The 15,870-nt window shown below is 45.6% G+C and overlaps 1 protein-coding gene across 1 annotated transcript in view; it reads left to right on the top strand.

Annotated features, from left to right (window-relative positions):
* Positions 1-15,870, top strand: part of SDAD1 (SDA1 domain containing 1) — a 62,786-nt gene that overhangs the window by 33,526 nt on the left and 13,390 nt on the right. The window contains exons 17-18 of the mRNA XM_082272119.1: positions 11,614-11,743; positions 11,832-11,923. Coding sequence (XP_082128245.1) covers positions 11,614-11,743; positions 11,832-11,923 — 222 coding nt within the window. The remainder of the gene's footprint in view (positions 1-11,613; positions 11,744-11,831; positions 11,924-15,870) is intronic.

Here is a 15,870-nt window from a genome sequence, read left to right as displayed (position 1 = left end):
GTTATCCCCACTCCCCCACAAACTTAGCTCAAAGTGGAGGAAGGAGGGTGTTAACACTGCAATCTCTGCTCATGCTGTAATCACTGCATGGGTAAAGAGGCATGTGAGCGCTCTGTTGACCGCTCACATCCCCAATGACGAGGTCGCACCTGGCGGGAATCTGCTGCGCTAATTGTTCACTCTTTTGGCGCAGATGGACCTGAAAGAGGGCTATCTGCTCTGTTAATGTGGCGCATGCTGCTGCTGACCACTTCCTGCACCATTATAATGGTTGCAGGAAGCTTGGGTAATACCCTGGAATGCGTTTTTATCAGGAAGAATGTCACACATTCATGCCAAAACCGGAATGGTTTTTGGAAAAACTTGCATTTGTAGTCTTCTGAGCGGTCCGTATTAATAGTATCCCTTATAAATTACCGGTAATAGAATGCAGCTGGATTTACTTAAAGTGGAGTTCCACCCATTTTAACAATTTGAGATGTACGTAATCCCCTTTATATGATTTTGCCAATGTAAACCATTTTATTTATTTTTTTAAGGAAATACCATTTATCTTCTTTATTCATCTGCACTTCCGGGTCCTGCTGCTTTCGGCGATTACGTCACTCTGCGATTTGCTAGGGCTCCTGGGACATGTATCCCAGCAGCCCTCGCAATTCGCCTAGTGACGAAATCTTGTGTTATTTCCAGTTCTCAGCGATGTATTGCATTCAGTCCGCGCTCCGCCCCGCCTCCTCTCAGTGACTGAAAGCATTACATCCCATAGTGCTCACTGAGAGGAGGCGGGGCGGTTTGTCGGATGCATTATCCAGCGATAGACAGAGAGCGGAGGGGACAGAATCTAATGTCAAATTCTGCCACGCTCTCTGCCTCGCTCTCTGCACATGCGCGGGATGGAACGCCTTTTTCTTATGTGAGATTCATAGTGACAAATGGCGGAATATTATCTGATTACAGAACAGTCACACAGCTCGGGGCACATTAAAGGGGCACTCTCACCGCACGGGGACACTGATGTAAAGGAGAACTCTCATGGGGACATGGATGGAATATATAAATATTAAAGGGGAACTCTGACTGGAATAATAAAGGGGAACTCTGAGTGGACACCTAAAGGGGAACTCTGAGTGGACGCACAAAGGGGAACTCTGAGTGGACGCACAAAGGGGAACTCTGAGTGGACGCACAAAGGGGAACTCTGAGTGGACGCACAAAGGGGAACTCTGAGTGGACGCACAAAGGGGAACTCTGAGTGGACGCACAAAGGGGAACTCTGAGTGGACGCACAAAGGGGAACTCTGAGTGGACGCACAAAGGGGAACTCTGAGTGGACGCACAAAGGGGAACTCTGAGTGGACGCACAAAGGGGAACTCTGAGTGGACGCACAAAGGGGAACTCTGAGTGGACGCACAAAGGGGAACTCTGACCTCAAAAATAAAGGGGCACTCTGACGGGGACACTGATGTAAAGGAGGACTCTGACGGGGACACGGATGTAAAGGGGCACTCTGACGGAGACACGGATGTAAAGGGGCACTCTGACGGAGACACGGATGTAAAGGGGCACTCTGACGGAGACACGGATGTAAAGGGGCACTCTGACGGAGACACGGATGTAAAGGGGCACACTGACGGAGACACGGATGTAAAGGGGCACACTGACGGAGACACGGATGTAAAGGGGCACTCTGACGGGGACACACTGGATGTAAGGGGGCACTCTGACGGGGACACACTGGATGTAAGGGGGCACTCTGACGTTGACACTGATGTAAAGGAGGACTCTGACAGGGACACACTGGATATAAAGGAGCACTCTGATGGGGACACGGGCCGAGTGACGGCGAGGGACACGGGCCGAATGACGGCGGGGACACACTGATGTTGCACAGATGAGGCATGAATGAGGCAGGGGTGGTGCCGATCGGTGTGTACAGCGTGCGAGGAGAGAGCTGAACCGGACATGCAGCGGTCTGTTGACAAATGATCGCTCCGTCATTGGATAGCGCGATCACGTGTTAAAGGGCCGCTGTCGTTGGCCCTTTAACAAAATCCGCGGGAATCGCGATTCTGGGAGGACGTCTTTATACGCCCTCCCAGAATAGGCTGACCGTGCTGTAGCCATCATTGGGCTATGCCTCGGTCGGCAAGTAATTAATCCCCATAGTCTTAGCTATCCGATCGTACCCGTGAAGTGGGGCTTTGCATTACCTATTGTCCGCAGTATTTGGCCAAACTCGATCACCATATCAGTCCCTGTGAAAATTAGGCATTGCCCCCAAAAACTTTGTGTGGCTACTGGAGGTCCTCTAGTATAAGTTTGCAAGTATGGTTGGTGCCCTGAACCCCCGTGGTTTGGGCCCTACATTTATAGTAGCTTGGCCTGCTTTGTTAATCTATAGCAGGGTCTTAGTCTGGAGATTTGAGGGGCTACAGCTTGAACCCCAAATGAGTCCGGGAGGGGGGGCATATTTGGCACAGAGGTAGGGAGGTCTTTCCTTTACCACCCCAAACATCTTGGGGTTTGTTAGCCCAAAATTTCCTGGTCAACGTTTTCTAGGGCCCCTTGAGAGTATGTGGCGCCTGGGCCGTACGGCACAGCAGGGAGTGCTGGATACTGCAGGAATCCTTGACTATTCTGCAGTGGTGAGCTAAAGTCTACCGCAATGCAGGTCCCTGTAAAAATTAAGCATTGGCACCAAACAAATGTATGTGGCCTCTGGGGATCATATAGTATCCATTAGCCAAAATTGGTGCCCCTGGGCACCGTGGTTCAGCTACCACAGGGCCCTACATTTAGGCTAGCCTGGCCTGCTATGTTAATCTATGGTGCAGCCGCGATCAGAAATTTGAGGGGCCACAGATCGGTGCCGAATGAGTCCAGGGGCCTGAATTTGGCACAGAGGTAGGGAAGATCTTCCTTTAGCACCTCTACAATTTTGAGGTTGCTAGCCTGAAGTTTTATGGTCAGCTTTTTAGGGGGCCCCTTGGGAGTGTGGCCCTCGGGCACTACTGTGGAGTGGGGATTGGTGAGTACTGCAGGGATCTCTGAACTCTTAGCTATTTAACATTATTTGCAGAGCAGGGCTCTGCAGTTCCTGTGTCCTGTGGTGGTTGGGCAAATTCCACCCCCATGCAGGTCCCCATGAAAATTTAAGCATTGGCCCCAAAAAAATTTTGTGGCCCCTGGGGGTCCTCTAGTAACCCTGTACCAAGTTTGGTGCCCCTGGGCAAAATCGTTCCGCTACCTACCGCGGGGCCCTACATTTTGGCTAGTTTGGTATAGCCTATGTTAATATATGGCGCAGTAGGGAATTTTGAGGGGCCCCAAACATGTACAGGGCCTCATGCTGTGGGAGCGTGGACTCTTTCGGGGCCCGAGCTGTGGGCCCTCAAATTCCCACCCGTGACCGAGCCATGGATTATCATAGCGGGCCAATCTACCATAAATTTAGGGCCCTGTGGTACCTGAATCACGGGGGTTATGGGCACCAAACTTGGTACAGGGATACTAGAGGCCCCCAGAGATAGACCTCTCCTATATCTGTGCCAAATTTGGGACCCTGGCCCCTCATAGTTCGCCTACTGTGACTTCACCTATAGTAATGTAGCACTCTCCTAGGTAGGTGCTAGGAAAAGTATATGTGTGGCCCTGTCTGCTTATCAGGGGGGCCTGATCAGTTAGTTAGGCTGTCATGTGTTCCAAGGTGTGGTCTGTTGAGTCTGAGTCTGGGGAGTCTCCCCACTGTATAAACTGGGGGCTCTTGTTGGACGGTGGAGGAAACCTGGCCAATAGCGCACCAGGGTTTATAGCTGTCCCAGTGGGCGGAATTCGCTGTAATGCACCCTGGGATTGGGTATAAACCTGGCGGGAGCATGTGACAGAGCGTCTTTGGCGGTAAGCAGAGTCCCAGAAGGAGGCGGACGGCTGTCAATCCTCCTGTCAGAGAGTGAAGGTGTCCTGGGCGGTTGGCCTAAGGACCGGAGGTTGAGCTGGGCTGCAGAAAGGGATCCAGAGTGTTGCTGACTGAGTGGAGCTGCTGGGCAGAAGTTTTCAGGAAAAAGTGTGTTGTGAGTACTCAAAATCTTCCCAGGGGTCTGCCTAGAATAGGGGGCAACTCCGGAAGATCAAAGGGATCCAGGAGTCAGCTAACCGGTAGTTGTGGCATAGAAAGGGGGTGCCAAGTGTTAAGCCTGAAGACAAGGGAGTGAAAGAGGGCGCCAGTGTGGGCCCTGAAGCAATCAGTAGTGCAGCAAAAGTGTACAAGTAGCTACCTCAGGAAGGAGTACCTAAGGCAGCTAAGAGAGGACTTCTTTAGTTGAAGCTCAGTTACAAGAATAGGTCAGCGTAACTAGCCTCAAGTCAGCATTGGCGGGCTTTCAGTCAGCGTCAAAACGTACTATTTAAGTGTCTCTGCCAAATTGTGCATAGTTGAATAAAAGGAGTATCCCACTCATCCCTTCTCCCATCCAAGTTACCAAATAAATATAAAAAACCCAAAGATACTGGACTGGTCATTGTCTCAGTGCTCATACTTGGAGAACATGCTTAAATGCGCTGTTGTTGCTAGCGGTAACCCAGGGGGACCCACATGACATCCAGCAAAACGGCTGGGAATTGTGCTACAGTAACATGATGGGCCTATCATGCTACAGCCACTGTGAAATCCCCAGGAATAAGCATTGACTGTGTCCCCCCCCCCCCCCGCATCCAGCTCGTATCCACCCGCTCATCAAGCCTGTATCCCCCCCCCCCCCCTCATCCAGTCTGTATTCCCTCGTCATTCAGCCCTTGTCACCGCGGTCATGCAGCCTGTGTCCGTGTCCACATCAGAGTCCTCCTTTACATCCAGTGTGTCCCTGTCAGAGTCCCTCCTTTACATCGATGTCCCCATCAGAGTCCTCCTTTACATCTAGTGTGCCCCTATCAGAGTCCTATTTTACATCCGTGTCCACATCAGAGTGCTCCTTTACATCCAGTGTTTCCCTATCAGAGTCCTATTTTACATCCAGTGTCCCCGTCAGAGTGCCCCTTTACATCCAGTGTCCCCGTCAGAGTGCCCCTTTACATCCAGTGTCCTAGTCAAAGTTCCCCTTTATTTTTCCCGGTCAGAGTTCCCCTTTAATATTCCAGCCAGAGTTCCCCTTTAATATTCCAGCCAGAGTTCCCCTTTAATATTCCAGCCAGAGTTCCCCTTTAATATTCCAGCCAGAGTTCCCCTTTAATATTCCAGCCAGAGTTCCCCTTTAATATTCCAGCCAGAGTTCCCCTTTAATATTCCAGCCAGAGTTCCCCTTTAATATTCCAGCCAGAGTTCCCCTTTAATATTCCAGCCAGAGTTCCCCTTTAATATTCCAGCCAGAGTCCCCCTTTAATATTCCAGCCAGAGTTCCCTTTTATTATTTATTACATCCGTGTCCCCATGAGAGTTCTCCTTTACATCAGTGTCCCCGTGCGGTGAGAGTTACATAGTAGGTGAGGTTGAATAAAGACAGTAGTCCATCCAGTTCAACCTGTGTAGGTGTGTGTGGCTGTAATCATCTCGCATACCCCTGAATGTTCTGATCCTTGAGATGTACGTCTAGAAGTCTTTTGAAAGCCACCATATTACCTGCAGAAACCACCTCTTGTGGTAGAGAATTCCACAATCTTGTAGCCCTAACAGTAAAGAACCCCCCACGTTGCCTGAGGTTAAAACGCTTCTCCTCTAATCGCATTGTATGCCCCCGAGTCCTAATGCAATCCCTGCGAATGAACAGCTTTTCTTCTAAGCCTAGATCCCCATTGAGATATTTAAAAATTGCTATCATGTCCCCCCTCAGGCGTCTCTTCTCCAGGGAGAATAAATCAAGCGATTGCAGACGCTCCTCATAATCAAGGTCCTCCAATCCCCTAATTAGTTTAGTTGCCCTTCTCTGGACCCTCTCCAGCTCCAACACATCCCTTCTGAGGACTGGTGACCAGAACTGGACAGCATACTCCAGATGCGGTCGGACCAGAGTTTTATAAAGTGGAAGGATTATAGTCTTATCTCTGGAATACATCCCTTTCTTTATGCATGCTAATATTCTGCTGGCTTTGGCAGCTGCCGCTTGACATTGCATGCTGTTGCCTAGTCTATCATCCACCAATACTCCCAGATCCTTCTCCATTTTTGATTCTCCCAGGGGTTCCCCTCCTAACGTGTATTGTGCTTTTATGTTGCTAGTCCCCAAGTGCAAAACCTTACACTTCTCCACGTTAAACCTCATTTGCCAAGTCGTTGCCCACTCCGTTATTTTGTCCAGGTCATTCTGTAGGATATCTGCTTCATGCTGTGCTGTTATTGCCCTGCCTAATTTTGTGTCATCTGCAAAAACTGATATTGAACTACATATCCCGTCCTCAATGCTGTTTATGAATAAATTGAACAAGGTTGGTCCTAGGACTGAGCCTTGGGGGACCCCGCTTACTACCTCAGACCAGTCTGAGTATGCGCTGTTTATTACCACCCTTTGGACACGCCCTTTTAGCCAGTTCCGTATCCAAGAGCAAACCCTGCCGTCGATACCTGCAGACCTTATTTTATAAATTAAGCGCTTATGGGGAACTGTATCGAACGCCTTAGCGAAATCCAAGTACACCACATCCACTGGTCTGCCCCTATCTAGCTCACAGCTCACCTCCTCGTAGAATGTTAAGAGATTGGTTTGACAAGAACGCCCATTTGTAAACCCGTGCTGGTTACTACTAATGATGCTGTTGTCCTTAGCAAACTCTACGATATAGTCCCTTATCATCCCCTCCAGAAGTTTACATACTACTGATGTCAGACTGACAGGCCTATAATTTCCCGGGATATGCCTCTGACCCTTTTTGAATATCGGAATCACGTTAGCTTTCTTCCACTCCCCTGGTACATCTCCTGTCCTAATACTGTCCGCAAAGATCAGGAACTGCCCCTTTAACCACTTAACCAGGGCCTATTTTGCGATTCGGCACTGCGTGACTTTAACGGACAATTGCGCGGTCGTGCGACGGTGTACCTAAACTAATTTGACGTCCTTTTTTTTCCCCCACAAACAGAGCTTTCTTTTGGTGGTATTTGATCACCTGTGCGATTTTTTTGATCATGCGCTATAAACAAAAAAAGAGCGTCAATTTTGCAAAAATAACAATATTTTTCACATTTTTTTTATATGAAATTCCCCAAAAAAAAATGTAAAAATCAAAATTTTTTAACATTCTAGGCCAATTTGTTTTCTGCTACATATTTTTGGTAAAAAAAAATCACAAAAAGCGTATTTTGATTGGTTTGCGCAAAAGTTATTGCGTTTACTAACTAAGGGAAAGATTTTTGTCATTTTTGTTGTTTTTTTTAACGCGTAATGGCGGCGATCTGCGATTTATTTTTTTATTTTATTTTTTTTGCGGGACTGCGACATTGGGGCGGACAGATCGGACCCTTGACTGACATTTTTGACACTTTTGGGGTTACCAGTGACATTACTACAATATTCAGTGCTATACATATGCACTGTTACTGTAAAATTACACTGGTAGCGAAGGGGTTAACTTTTTTTGAGAGGGAGGGGTGGTGTGTGTCCCTAGGGGCGTGATTCTAACTGTGATTGGCTGTGGCTTGAGGTGTAGGAACAGTGATCAATGGTCCTACATAGTAGAACCGTATGATCATCATTCTTACACAGGGGAGAATGACAGGCGGCTTGTTTACATCAGCCGCCTGACTTTCTCCCGCTGTCATGGACAATCGCGAGTGCCCGGCGGACATCGGGTCCATGACCGAGCGGGAGCGCGCATTCGGCGGCGCGCGCTCGCTCCCCAGAGCCTCACAGGCTAGTGACTGTGAAGGGCTGACTGCGGCAGTAAATATACTGTGGGCAGTCGGCAAGTGGTTAATGTGCCCCGATAAGAGCTGTGTGACTGCTCTGTAATCAGATAATATTCCCGCCATTTGTCACTATGAATCTCACATAAGAATAAGCCGTTCCGTCCCGCGCATGCATTATTCGACAGGACACCGGTCTGGAAATATCGCAAGATTTCGTCATTGGGCGATTCGCAAGGGCTGCTGGGATACACGATGCCGCTATCCCAGGAGCCGAGTGACGTAATCGTCTATAGGCGGGCGGACTCGGAAGTGCGGATGAATAAAGAAGAAAAATGGTATTTCCTTACAAAAAAAAATAGTTATCATTGTGTGTGTGTGTGTCTCTATGTCTGGCTCTTTCTCTGTCTCCTGCACTTGTGTCTTCCGGGAGACGGGGAAGGGATATAGAGGGCGGCAACTTCCTCCTCAGCCGACGTCTCTAGGCATAGTACAGGTTGCTATAAAGCATAGTACTGCCCATGTGCGGGATTGTCTGCTCCATTCTGGGTAGCCGGAATGAACAGCAATCAGGAAGAAGGACACTAAGTTTTACACTGCAGCTTCAGATGCCCTTAATAAAGATGGCCACACATAGGCAGCGATTTTAAAAGTAAGATTTTCACTAAACAAATACACTGTTTAACTCGTAAATATGCAAATAGCGGTTTTGTCAAGCGAGATGTATTAATATTAATGGGCTATTTTTATTTAAAAAAGGATTCTGAGGGTGGAACTCCGCTTTAACTGTGTTTTCATTTTTCTCAAGGCATGTTAAGACAAAAAAATTACCTGTTTAATAAATCCACTAGGGATGCTCATTGACCCTTAGAAACACAGAAATGGCCCAAATGTAGCAAGTAATAGTTGAAATTGGGAGCATCAATGCTATAATTAGGCCATTTATGACCAGTCCTAAAGTATATGTAAAAGATTTCTCAAACATATAGGCAATCCTTTTGGATAATTGTCACTGGGAAAGTGTCCCCTCTGGAAGATTATTGACCCGTGACCACTCAAAATTTCAGGTATTACCTCTATTTCAGTACAATGAATCTAGGACACATAGAAAAACACTGGAGTGCAAGTGTCTCGTCTGTCGGGATACAATGTTTTAGCAGGAGAAATCACTGCATCAACATCGCTTTTGATGATGCAGGGATCTCTCAGGTTTTTTGTTGGTTTAACCTGCTGGTTAAACCCCTTAAAACCTACATAAGGCAATCCTTCACCTTCAAGGGGTTGTACCGTGGCATCACCCCAGTATCGTTAAAGCGGACAGTCGGCTTTCTTGTGATAGCAACCGATGCGGCTAAGGAGCGGAAGGGGATGTCGCCCCCTCCCCGGCCACCTTCCGCCGGCTGGCTAGAGTCCCCGAACAAAGCCGAATTTGGCTTTGATTGGGTCTCTGATGTGGAAACCTAGAAGCCATGTCATGACATCACTTCCGATTAATGGAGCCTTAAAGGCACCAGATTTTAAAAAAAAAGGACAGCATTCAAAACAGCCAAACTTGGCATTTTGAATGTTGTTAAGTGCAAAGGAGGGATTTGGTGTCTTATAGACCCCAGATCCTTTCATAAAGAGTTCCTGTCATTGCCTATTACTGTCACAAGAGATGTTTACATTCTTTGTGACAGCAATAAATGTGATCAAAAATAAATAATTTAGAGGTGCAGTGTAAAAATAAAATCCAATAAAATAAATAAGAAAAAAGTTAGAGCCCCATCCCTCTGTGCTCGTGCACAGAAGGGAATGCATAGGTAAATCGTGCCTGCAAATGTAAACAGTGTTCAAAACACACGTGAGGTATCGCCGCAATCGTTGGAGTGAGAGCAATAATTCTAGCACTAGACCTCCTCTGTAACCCTAAACCGGTAACTGTTCACATTTTTTAAACCGTTGCCTATGGAGATTTTTAAGTACCGCAGTTTGTTGCCATTCCACGAGTGTGCGCAATTTTTAAAGCATGACAAATCTATTTACTCGGCTTAACATCATCTTTCACATTATACAAAAAAATTGGTCTAACTTTACTACTGTGTTGTGTTTTTTTTTTTTAATTCATGAAAGTGTATTTCTTCCAAAAAAAAATTGCATTTGAAAGACCGCTGCGTAAATAGTGTTACCTAAATTATTGCAATGATCGCCATTTTATTCTCTAGGGTCTCTGCTAAAAAATATATATATAAGGTTTGGGGGTTCTAGGTCATTTTCTAGAAAAAAATACTGATTTTAACTTGTAAGCAACAAGTGTCAGAAAAAGGCTTAGGCATTAAGGGGTTAAACAAAAAAGCCTATAATGTGTAAGGCCAGCTTTAGCCCCAGGGCAGGTTTAAAATTTCAGAGTCCCCCAGATACCAGGTCATTTTATTTATTTATTTATTTATTTTTTTATTGTATTTTTATTAAAGATTTTTAACAGGTACAAAATGAGTCCCAAAGGGGACTAAGCAAAACAGTGGTACAATACAACATAATACAAATAAATGAGACTCCGAGGAGCCTAAAGCATATTCAAATTAGGGGGGGAAGGACAAACTTCTGGAAGAGAAAAAGATGGAAAAAGGAATCAAGGGGTATGAAAGACTCAATCAATAACAGTATGACCATAGAGAAATATGGGTATTGTAGCATAAAAGCACAGGCAAGACAAGGGGAGCTAGGGTGTGGGGTGCAAGGGGCAATCAATGTGAGGGAGGGTCTGGAACCCCTGCGGTCACTGTCAAAGTCGGGCCCAGAGGGGAACCAAAGGGTGAAGTGTCCCAAGCATCCCATGTCTTGTTAAAATGAGGTATGTTGTCACCCACCAAAGCTGTCAAATATTCCATTCTTCGTATATTGGCATCAGTCTTTAGTAAGCGGGACAAATCAGGTGGATTGGTCGATAGCCAATGTAGCGGGATTAACCTCTTAGCTGCCAACCGAATAAATGAAGCGAGTTTGTTTGAAAATCTACCTATGAAGGGAAAGGGGAGGCCCAGGAGATAATGTAACGGGTCCAAGGGCAGTGGTAAGTCCAGAACCTGTTGGAGCAAGGACATCCCTGAGGACCAAAAGGGTGTAATAAGCTCACATTGACAAAAAATATGAAAGTGTGTACCTCTGGCCTTGCCACAACGCCAACATAAGGGAGAAATAGCACAATTTTGGCAATGGAGAACCTCAGGGGTTCTGTACCAGAAGAGTAGTATTTTATGTCATTTGTCTTTATAATGTTTAGAGTGTATTTGTGGTAAGAATTTGAAATCCAATATTAATTTCCAAATTGAGTTTTAATTATTTGTAGCCTGCTCTTATAATTCTGAATTATCTTGAATTTGTATACTCACTTTGTGAAGAATCCCCACACGTTTACTTGAATCCTGTGGCACATATTCATTATGTCTATGCCACACAGTTCAGAGCCTAGCTTCTGAGCTACTGAGGTTCTGAGAGGAGGTGGAGGCAGTACAGGAATCACTGCTTGCAGCCAGCAAGGTTCCATGGGATATGTAGTTTAAAAAAATTAAAGGTAAATACCAGAAGCTGCAAAGCATGCTGGGAATCCAGTAAGTTGTGGAAAGCTATGACCAGCAGACAGGCAGAACTCATAACATGAAAGGACATTTTTCAAGTAAGATTATACTGCATTGTCAAAAATAACTTTTGTTTGTATCGCTATTACAATGCTGCTGATCTAAAATGAAAGTGTATGCTGCATCTATAGATCTCCTTAAATTCAAACATATTAACATTTTATCAGGGCAAACCCACAGAGGCATCCACAGAGGCAAAAATTCATGCTTATGGAGAATTGGTTGCTAAAGATTACATTCCTGGCGCAGAGGTGCTAGAAGTCGAAAAAGAACCAAAAGAGGAAGGCGAGGAGGATGGTAAGTGGCAAGATTATGTTGTGCAATTTATTCACTTTACCTAGACTTTGATTTACTTGCGAATAATAATATATCCACATGTCTTCAGATGGCTGGGAAAGTGCTAGTCTTAGTGATGATGAAGAAGATGGAGAATGGATTGATGTTCACCACTCCTCTGATGAAGAGCATAAGGAAGTTGTAAGTGATGAAAAAATAATAATTCAGATAGAAGAAATTGGTTTTCAGGAATGCAGTGGCTTCTTTTTGTCAATCATATCAGACAAATATAAGCTTGGGGCTTACCCTGTCAGCCAGAAATAGCAGATCTCCACAGACATATAGGTCATCTAAAGTTGGGAGGTTTGTTTCTTCAAAGTTGGATGAAAGAACATAATGTAAACATTGTCTTGAGGATGATAGTCCGGTGGGAGTATTCTACTGGGAGAAGGTCCCAATGTGACATTATGAGGGTTTAATTCTTAACCCCTACTATGCCTTGCAGTAAAAAGTGTTGATTCAAGAGTAGTAAGAAAAAAGGAAGAAAGCGAAAGAGTAAAAAATGGTGGGGGTGATTATAGAGGGAGAAGTGTTACTAGGGGAAGGCATGGCGCAGGAAAGAGTGAGGGCAGAGTGTATTCAGGAATTGAAAAGGTAAAGTGGAGAGAAGGGGCTGCTACATCGTAGGAGAGATAGAACTGAAGAGGGGTTTTGGCCTATCCAAGTCAGGGCTGGCGCTACTATTAGACGAACTAAGCAGCCGCCTTGGGTGTAGCCACAGCATGTCCTAACAAGACAGCAGCATGTGCAGAAACCAATCCCCTGCAGCTGCTAAATGCCGTCTTCTCCTCTCCCTCCCACAGGCATTCATTGACTGCAGGAGGGAAATGGAGGGGATTGGTTTCTCTATATGCTGCCCCTCCTATCCATGTCCTTCTGCTCCGCTGTGATCTCCTGGCCCTGCTGTTTCATCTCTCTCCTGCCCCCCCCCCCCCCACACAACTTTGCGAGCTTCCCTCCTCTCCTACCCCGCTGGCTGCTGTGGGGGATCTTTCAGGATGGATAGCGAGGAAGGAGCTGGTAATTGTGTAAATTTACCGACCCCTTCCTTGTCTGAAATGACAGTCAATGATCAGTACCGATCACTGACTGTAATGATTTTTTTTTTTTCATTCATAACTGAGGTATAGTAATGGGATGCTCTGTACAGAGTAATGCCCCATACACACGTGCAGATTATCTGCAGACTTTTGTCTGCAGACTTACCTTTTCTATGTAGTGCAAGGGCCTGCGGGATTGCATACAAATTGAAAGTGTTTAGGTTTGACCTCATATTATATGGTTTTGGTAAGTCTACAGACAAAAGTCTTCAGATAATCTGCACGTGTGTATGGGGCATTATTCCTATTCATTCATTCATTCTGTGCTGCTGAGGCTCCCGAGATGGAGATTAAAAGCAGTGTACTCAATCTCCTTTCTCTGAAAGGTGAAACAGCAGAGGTCTGTTTGAACCCCTGATATTTCACTAAAGCCCCCCCCAACGGGGGGTCTTAAAAAATAATTTAAAAAATTGTAAAAATAAAAAAAATAAAATATTAAACAATAAATAAAATAACAAAAATAAACTACTGACACCAATAAAATGAAGCAGGCTATATACAACTAAAAGATATTGAGAAACCGGTCATTGTCATTCGTAATTTGGTTTAAAAAAAACAAAAATGGTCTGCTCAGTCTAAAATGCCTGGGCCTATTTTTTGTCCTAGTTCGGGCCTGCTTCTCAGTGTCGCTGATGTTCCCCACGCACCGCGCCTTTCCGCATACCACTGCGCGCTGGAGAAATTTAGCAGTTTCATGTTTTTTGTTGTTTTAATGTTTTACTGTTTAAAAATGTTGACATTTTTTTAAATTTCTGGGGGGGGGGGGGGGGGCGGGGTGCAAGTCGCTGGTCTTGCCTAGGGCACAAAATAGTCTAGCACTGGCCCTGATCCAAGTACTGATAGCGCTCATCCCGGAGGACCATTGGAAATCCATAACTTTTAGTTGTGTCCCATTTGTAAAAAGACCATGCCCAGACATCCATTACAATGTGGTCTTTCTGTTTCTCAACTCACATTCTGCATGATGGTTTTTATATTGGAAATGTACCAGCATGTCCAGGTTTTCCATATTTTACAATTCTATCTTGAGATACCTATCCATTCTTCTATTTCTGCTACCCTGTTTAGAACTATTCTTGCAATGCTGGTAATTGTTGTTAATACCGGTGTGTAGGAATGCACATATACGCTTCATTTGGCTTTTCTTTTACCTATTCAAAGAAAAGCTGTTGGCTTTCACAATTCTTTTAATGGCTTCCGTACTTTTTGAGATGAGGAGTTCCAACTTTAATGACTGCATGCATCCTATGGGTCAGTGGTTCTTATTGAAGCCAGATGTGGCAATGCATTTTGTGGATTCATTTGTAAGTCAACAATGGCACCTTAATATTTCTCTTAGCAGAGATCTCCTATACATCAGGTAATAGAACATTGCAAAGAACAACTGCACACAAAACTAAAATCTGTTTGGGTAGGCACTGATAAAGTGGATCAGCTGCCAGACTCCAATGGCAAGTTTTTCTTGAGTTAGTTTGCCTGTCTGATTCTCCTGACAAGTGAAAAACAAAGGTGTTACTGTACCCAAACAAGATTTCCCCAGTTCATTATTAATTGTTGTTAATCCGTGGAGGTAGTGGCATTTCACTTTTTAAAGTTGTAATTCACTTTTATGAAATTAAATCTGCTTTTTACATTCCATATCATGGATACTCGTGCATTGCAATAGTGCAAGATTTATGGCCATGGTCCCATTTTCCCATAATCTGTATGTGTATCTGCTAGTTTATTCCAAGCAATCCTTTTTGTAGCTTAGCCCCCCTTCTGCTCACACTATTTATTTTGTGAATGCTAATGGGGAGCAAAGGGCAAAGGTTTTTTGACCCATTATTTGCCCTCATCATTGTTTCAAGTTTCCTAGTATGACCCAGTTCTGCACTAAATTGATAGGCTGCAGTCATGTTTTCTCTGCATTTTTCTGGTGCCAAATTTGCACACTGTGTTCTATTAACTATGCCACCAAAATGTTTGAACATATTGTATAAAAACAAGTCACATATGGGTATTAGACTTTGCTCCGAAGGAGTAGCTAGGCAACAGAATATGTTAACATTAAAGCTTTTAACATATCCCACCCTCAAGGGGTGGTCCCCTCAGTCAATACCCTCCTACTTCCTGCAACCATATCTCAGTTTCAATGTCTAGCTTGTCAGGAGTGGCTGGCTCTCTCTGTGCTGGGGCTTTGTGCCCCAGACTCTTTCTTCTTTTTTGATTTTTTTGTTTGAGTTTTCTCTCTACCTTTACTTAGCTGTTCTTTTTGTCAGCATTAGTTAGTTCTTCTGATGAAGAGGATCATGCGGGCTGGGTCTCGGGCTGATCCCCCTGGTCGCAGGTCGTGGGTCAGTGGCTTCCCAGTCTGTCATCGAGCGTTCAGCCAGGTAACGCTCCTGGCACAGTGAACGACCGAACCCTGTTCGGTGCAGGGATGATTGGTGAGGTGGCTACCTCACTGGACGCTGTGCGGTTTCTTAACCCCCATTCTGTGCGTCTGGTATGCGACTCTCCCTGCCTCATGTGCAGCGGCTTGTTCGCCTGTGCGGGTCCCCCACGCCATTGTGAGGTAAGTGTATCTATGTGGGGACCTGTCTGTCTGGGGGGGTGTCAGTCTGGGACTGTGTAACCTGCCTCTGTTCTCACTGTTTGTCTCCCTATCTCTCGGCTGCATGCTGTGGGCTGCAAGGGGGGGGGGAGCTGTGTGACACTGTGTGTGTCAGCCTTGTCAGTGTGAAAAGCTGTGTGCTGTGGGGCATGTTTTGTGGCATGTTTGGGCACTATACAGCGATCGCTGCGGCGATCTAACATGTTTTTTTATACATGGATAACATGTGTGCATTACTGTACTGTGGAGCGGCGGTTTCGGCGCCAAACGGCGCCATTTTGCCTACACTCGCTCCGGCCGCATGGTCTACATGCATGGCGGCCATTTTCTTGTAGCCTCCCATAGGCTTTGATAGAGCGCCCTGGCCGCATCACTTCCTCTTCTCCAGGATA

The sequence above is a fragment of the Pelophylax lessonae genome (genome assembly GCF_965119305.1).
Source record: "Pelophylax lessonae genome assembly, chromosome: 1".
Taxonomy (NCBI): domain Eukaryota; kingdom Metazoa; phylum Chordata; class Amphibia; order Anura; family Ranidae; genus Pelophylax; species Pelophylax lessonae.
The sequence above is the reverse complement of the archived record's forward strand: the minus strand, read 5'-3'. Positions and strand labels throughout refer to the sequence as shown.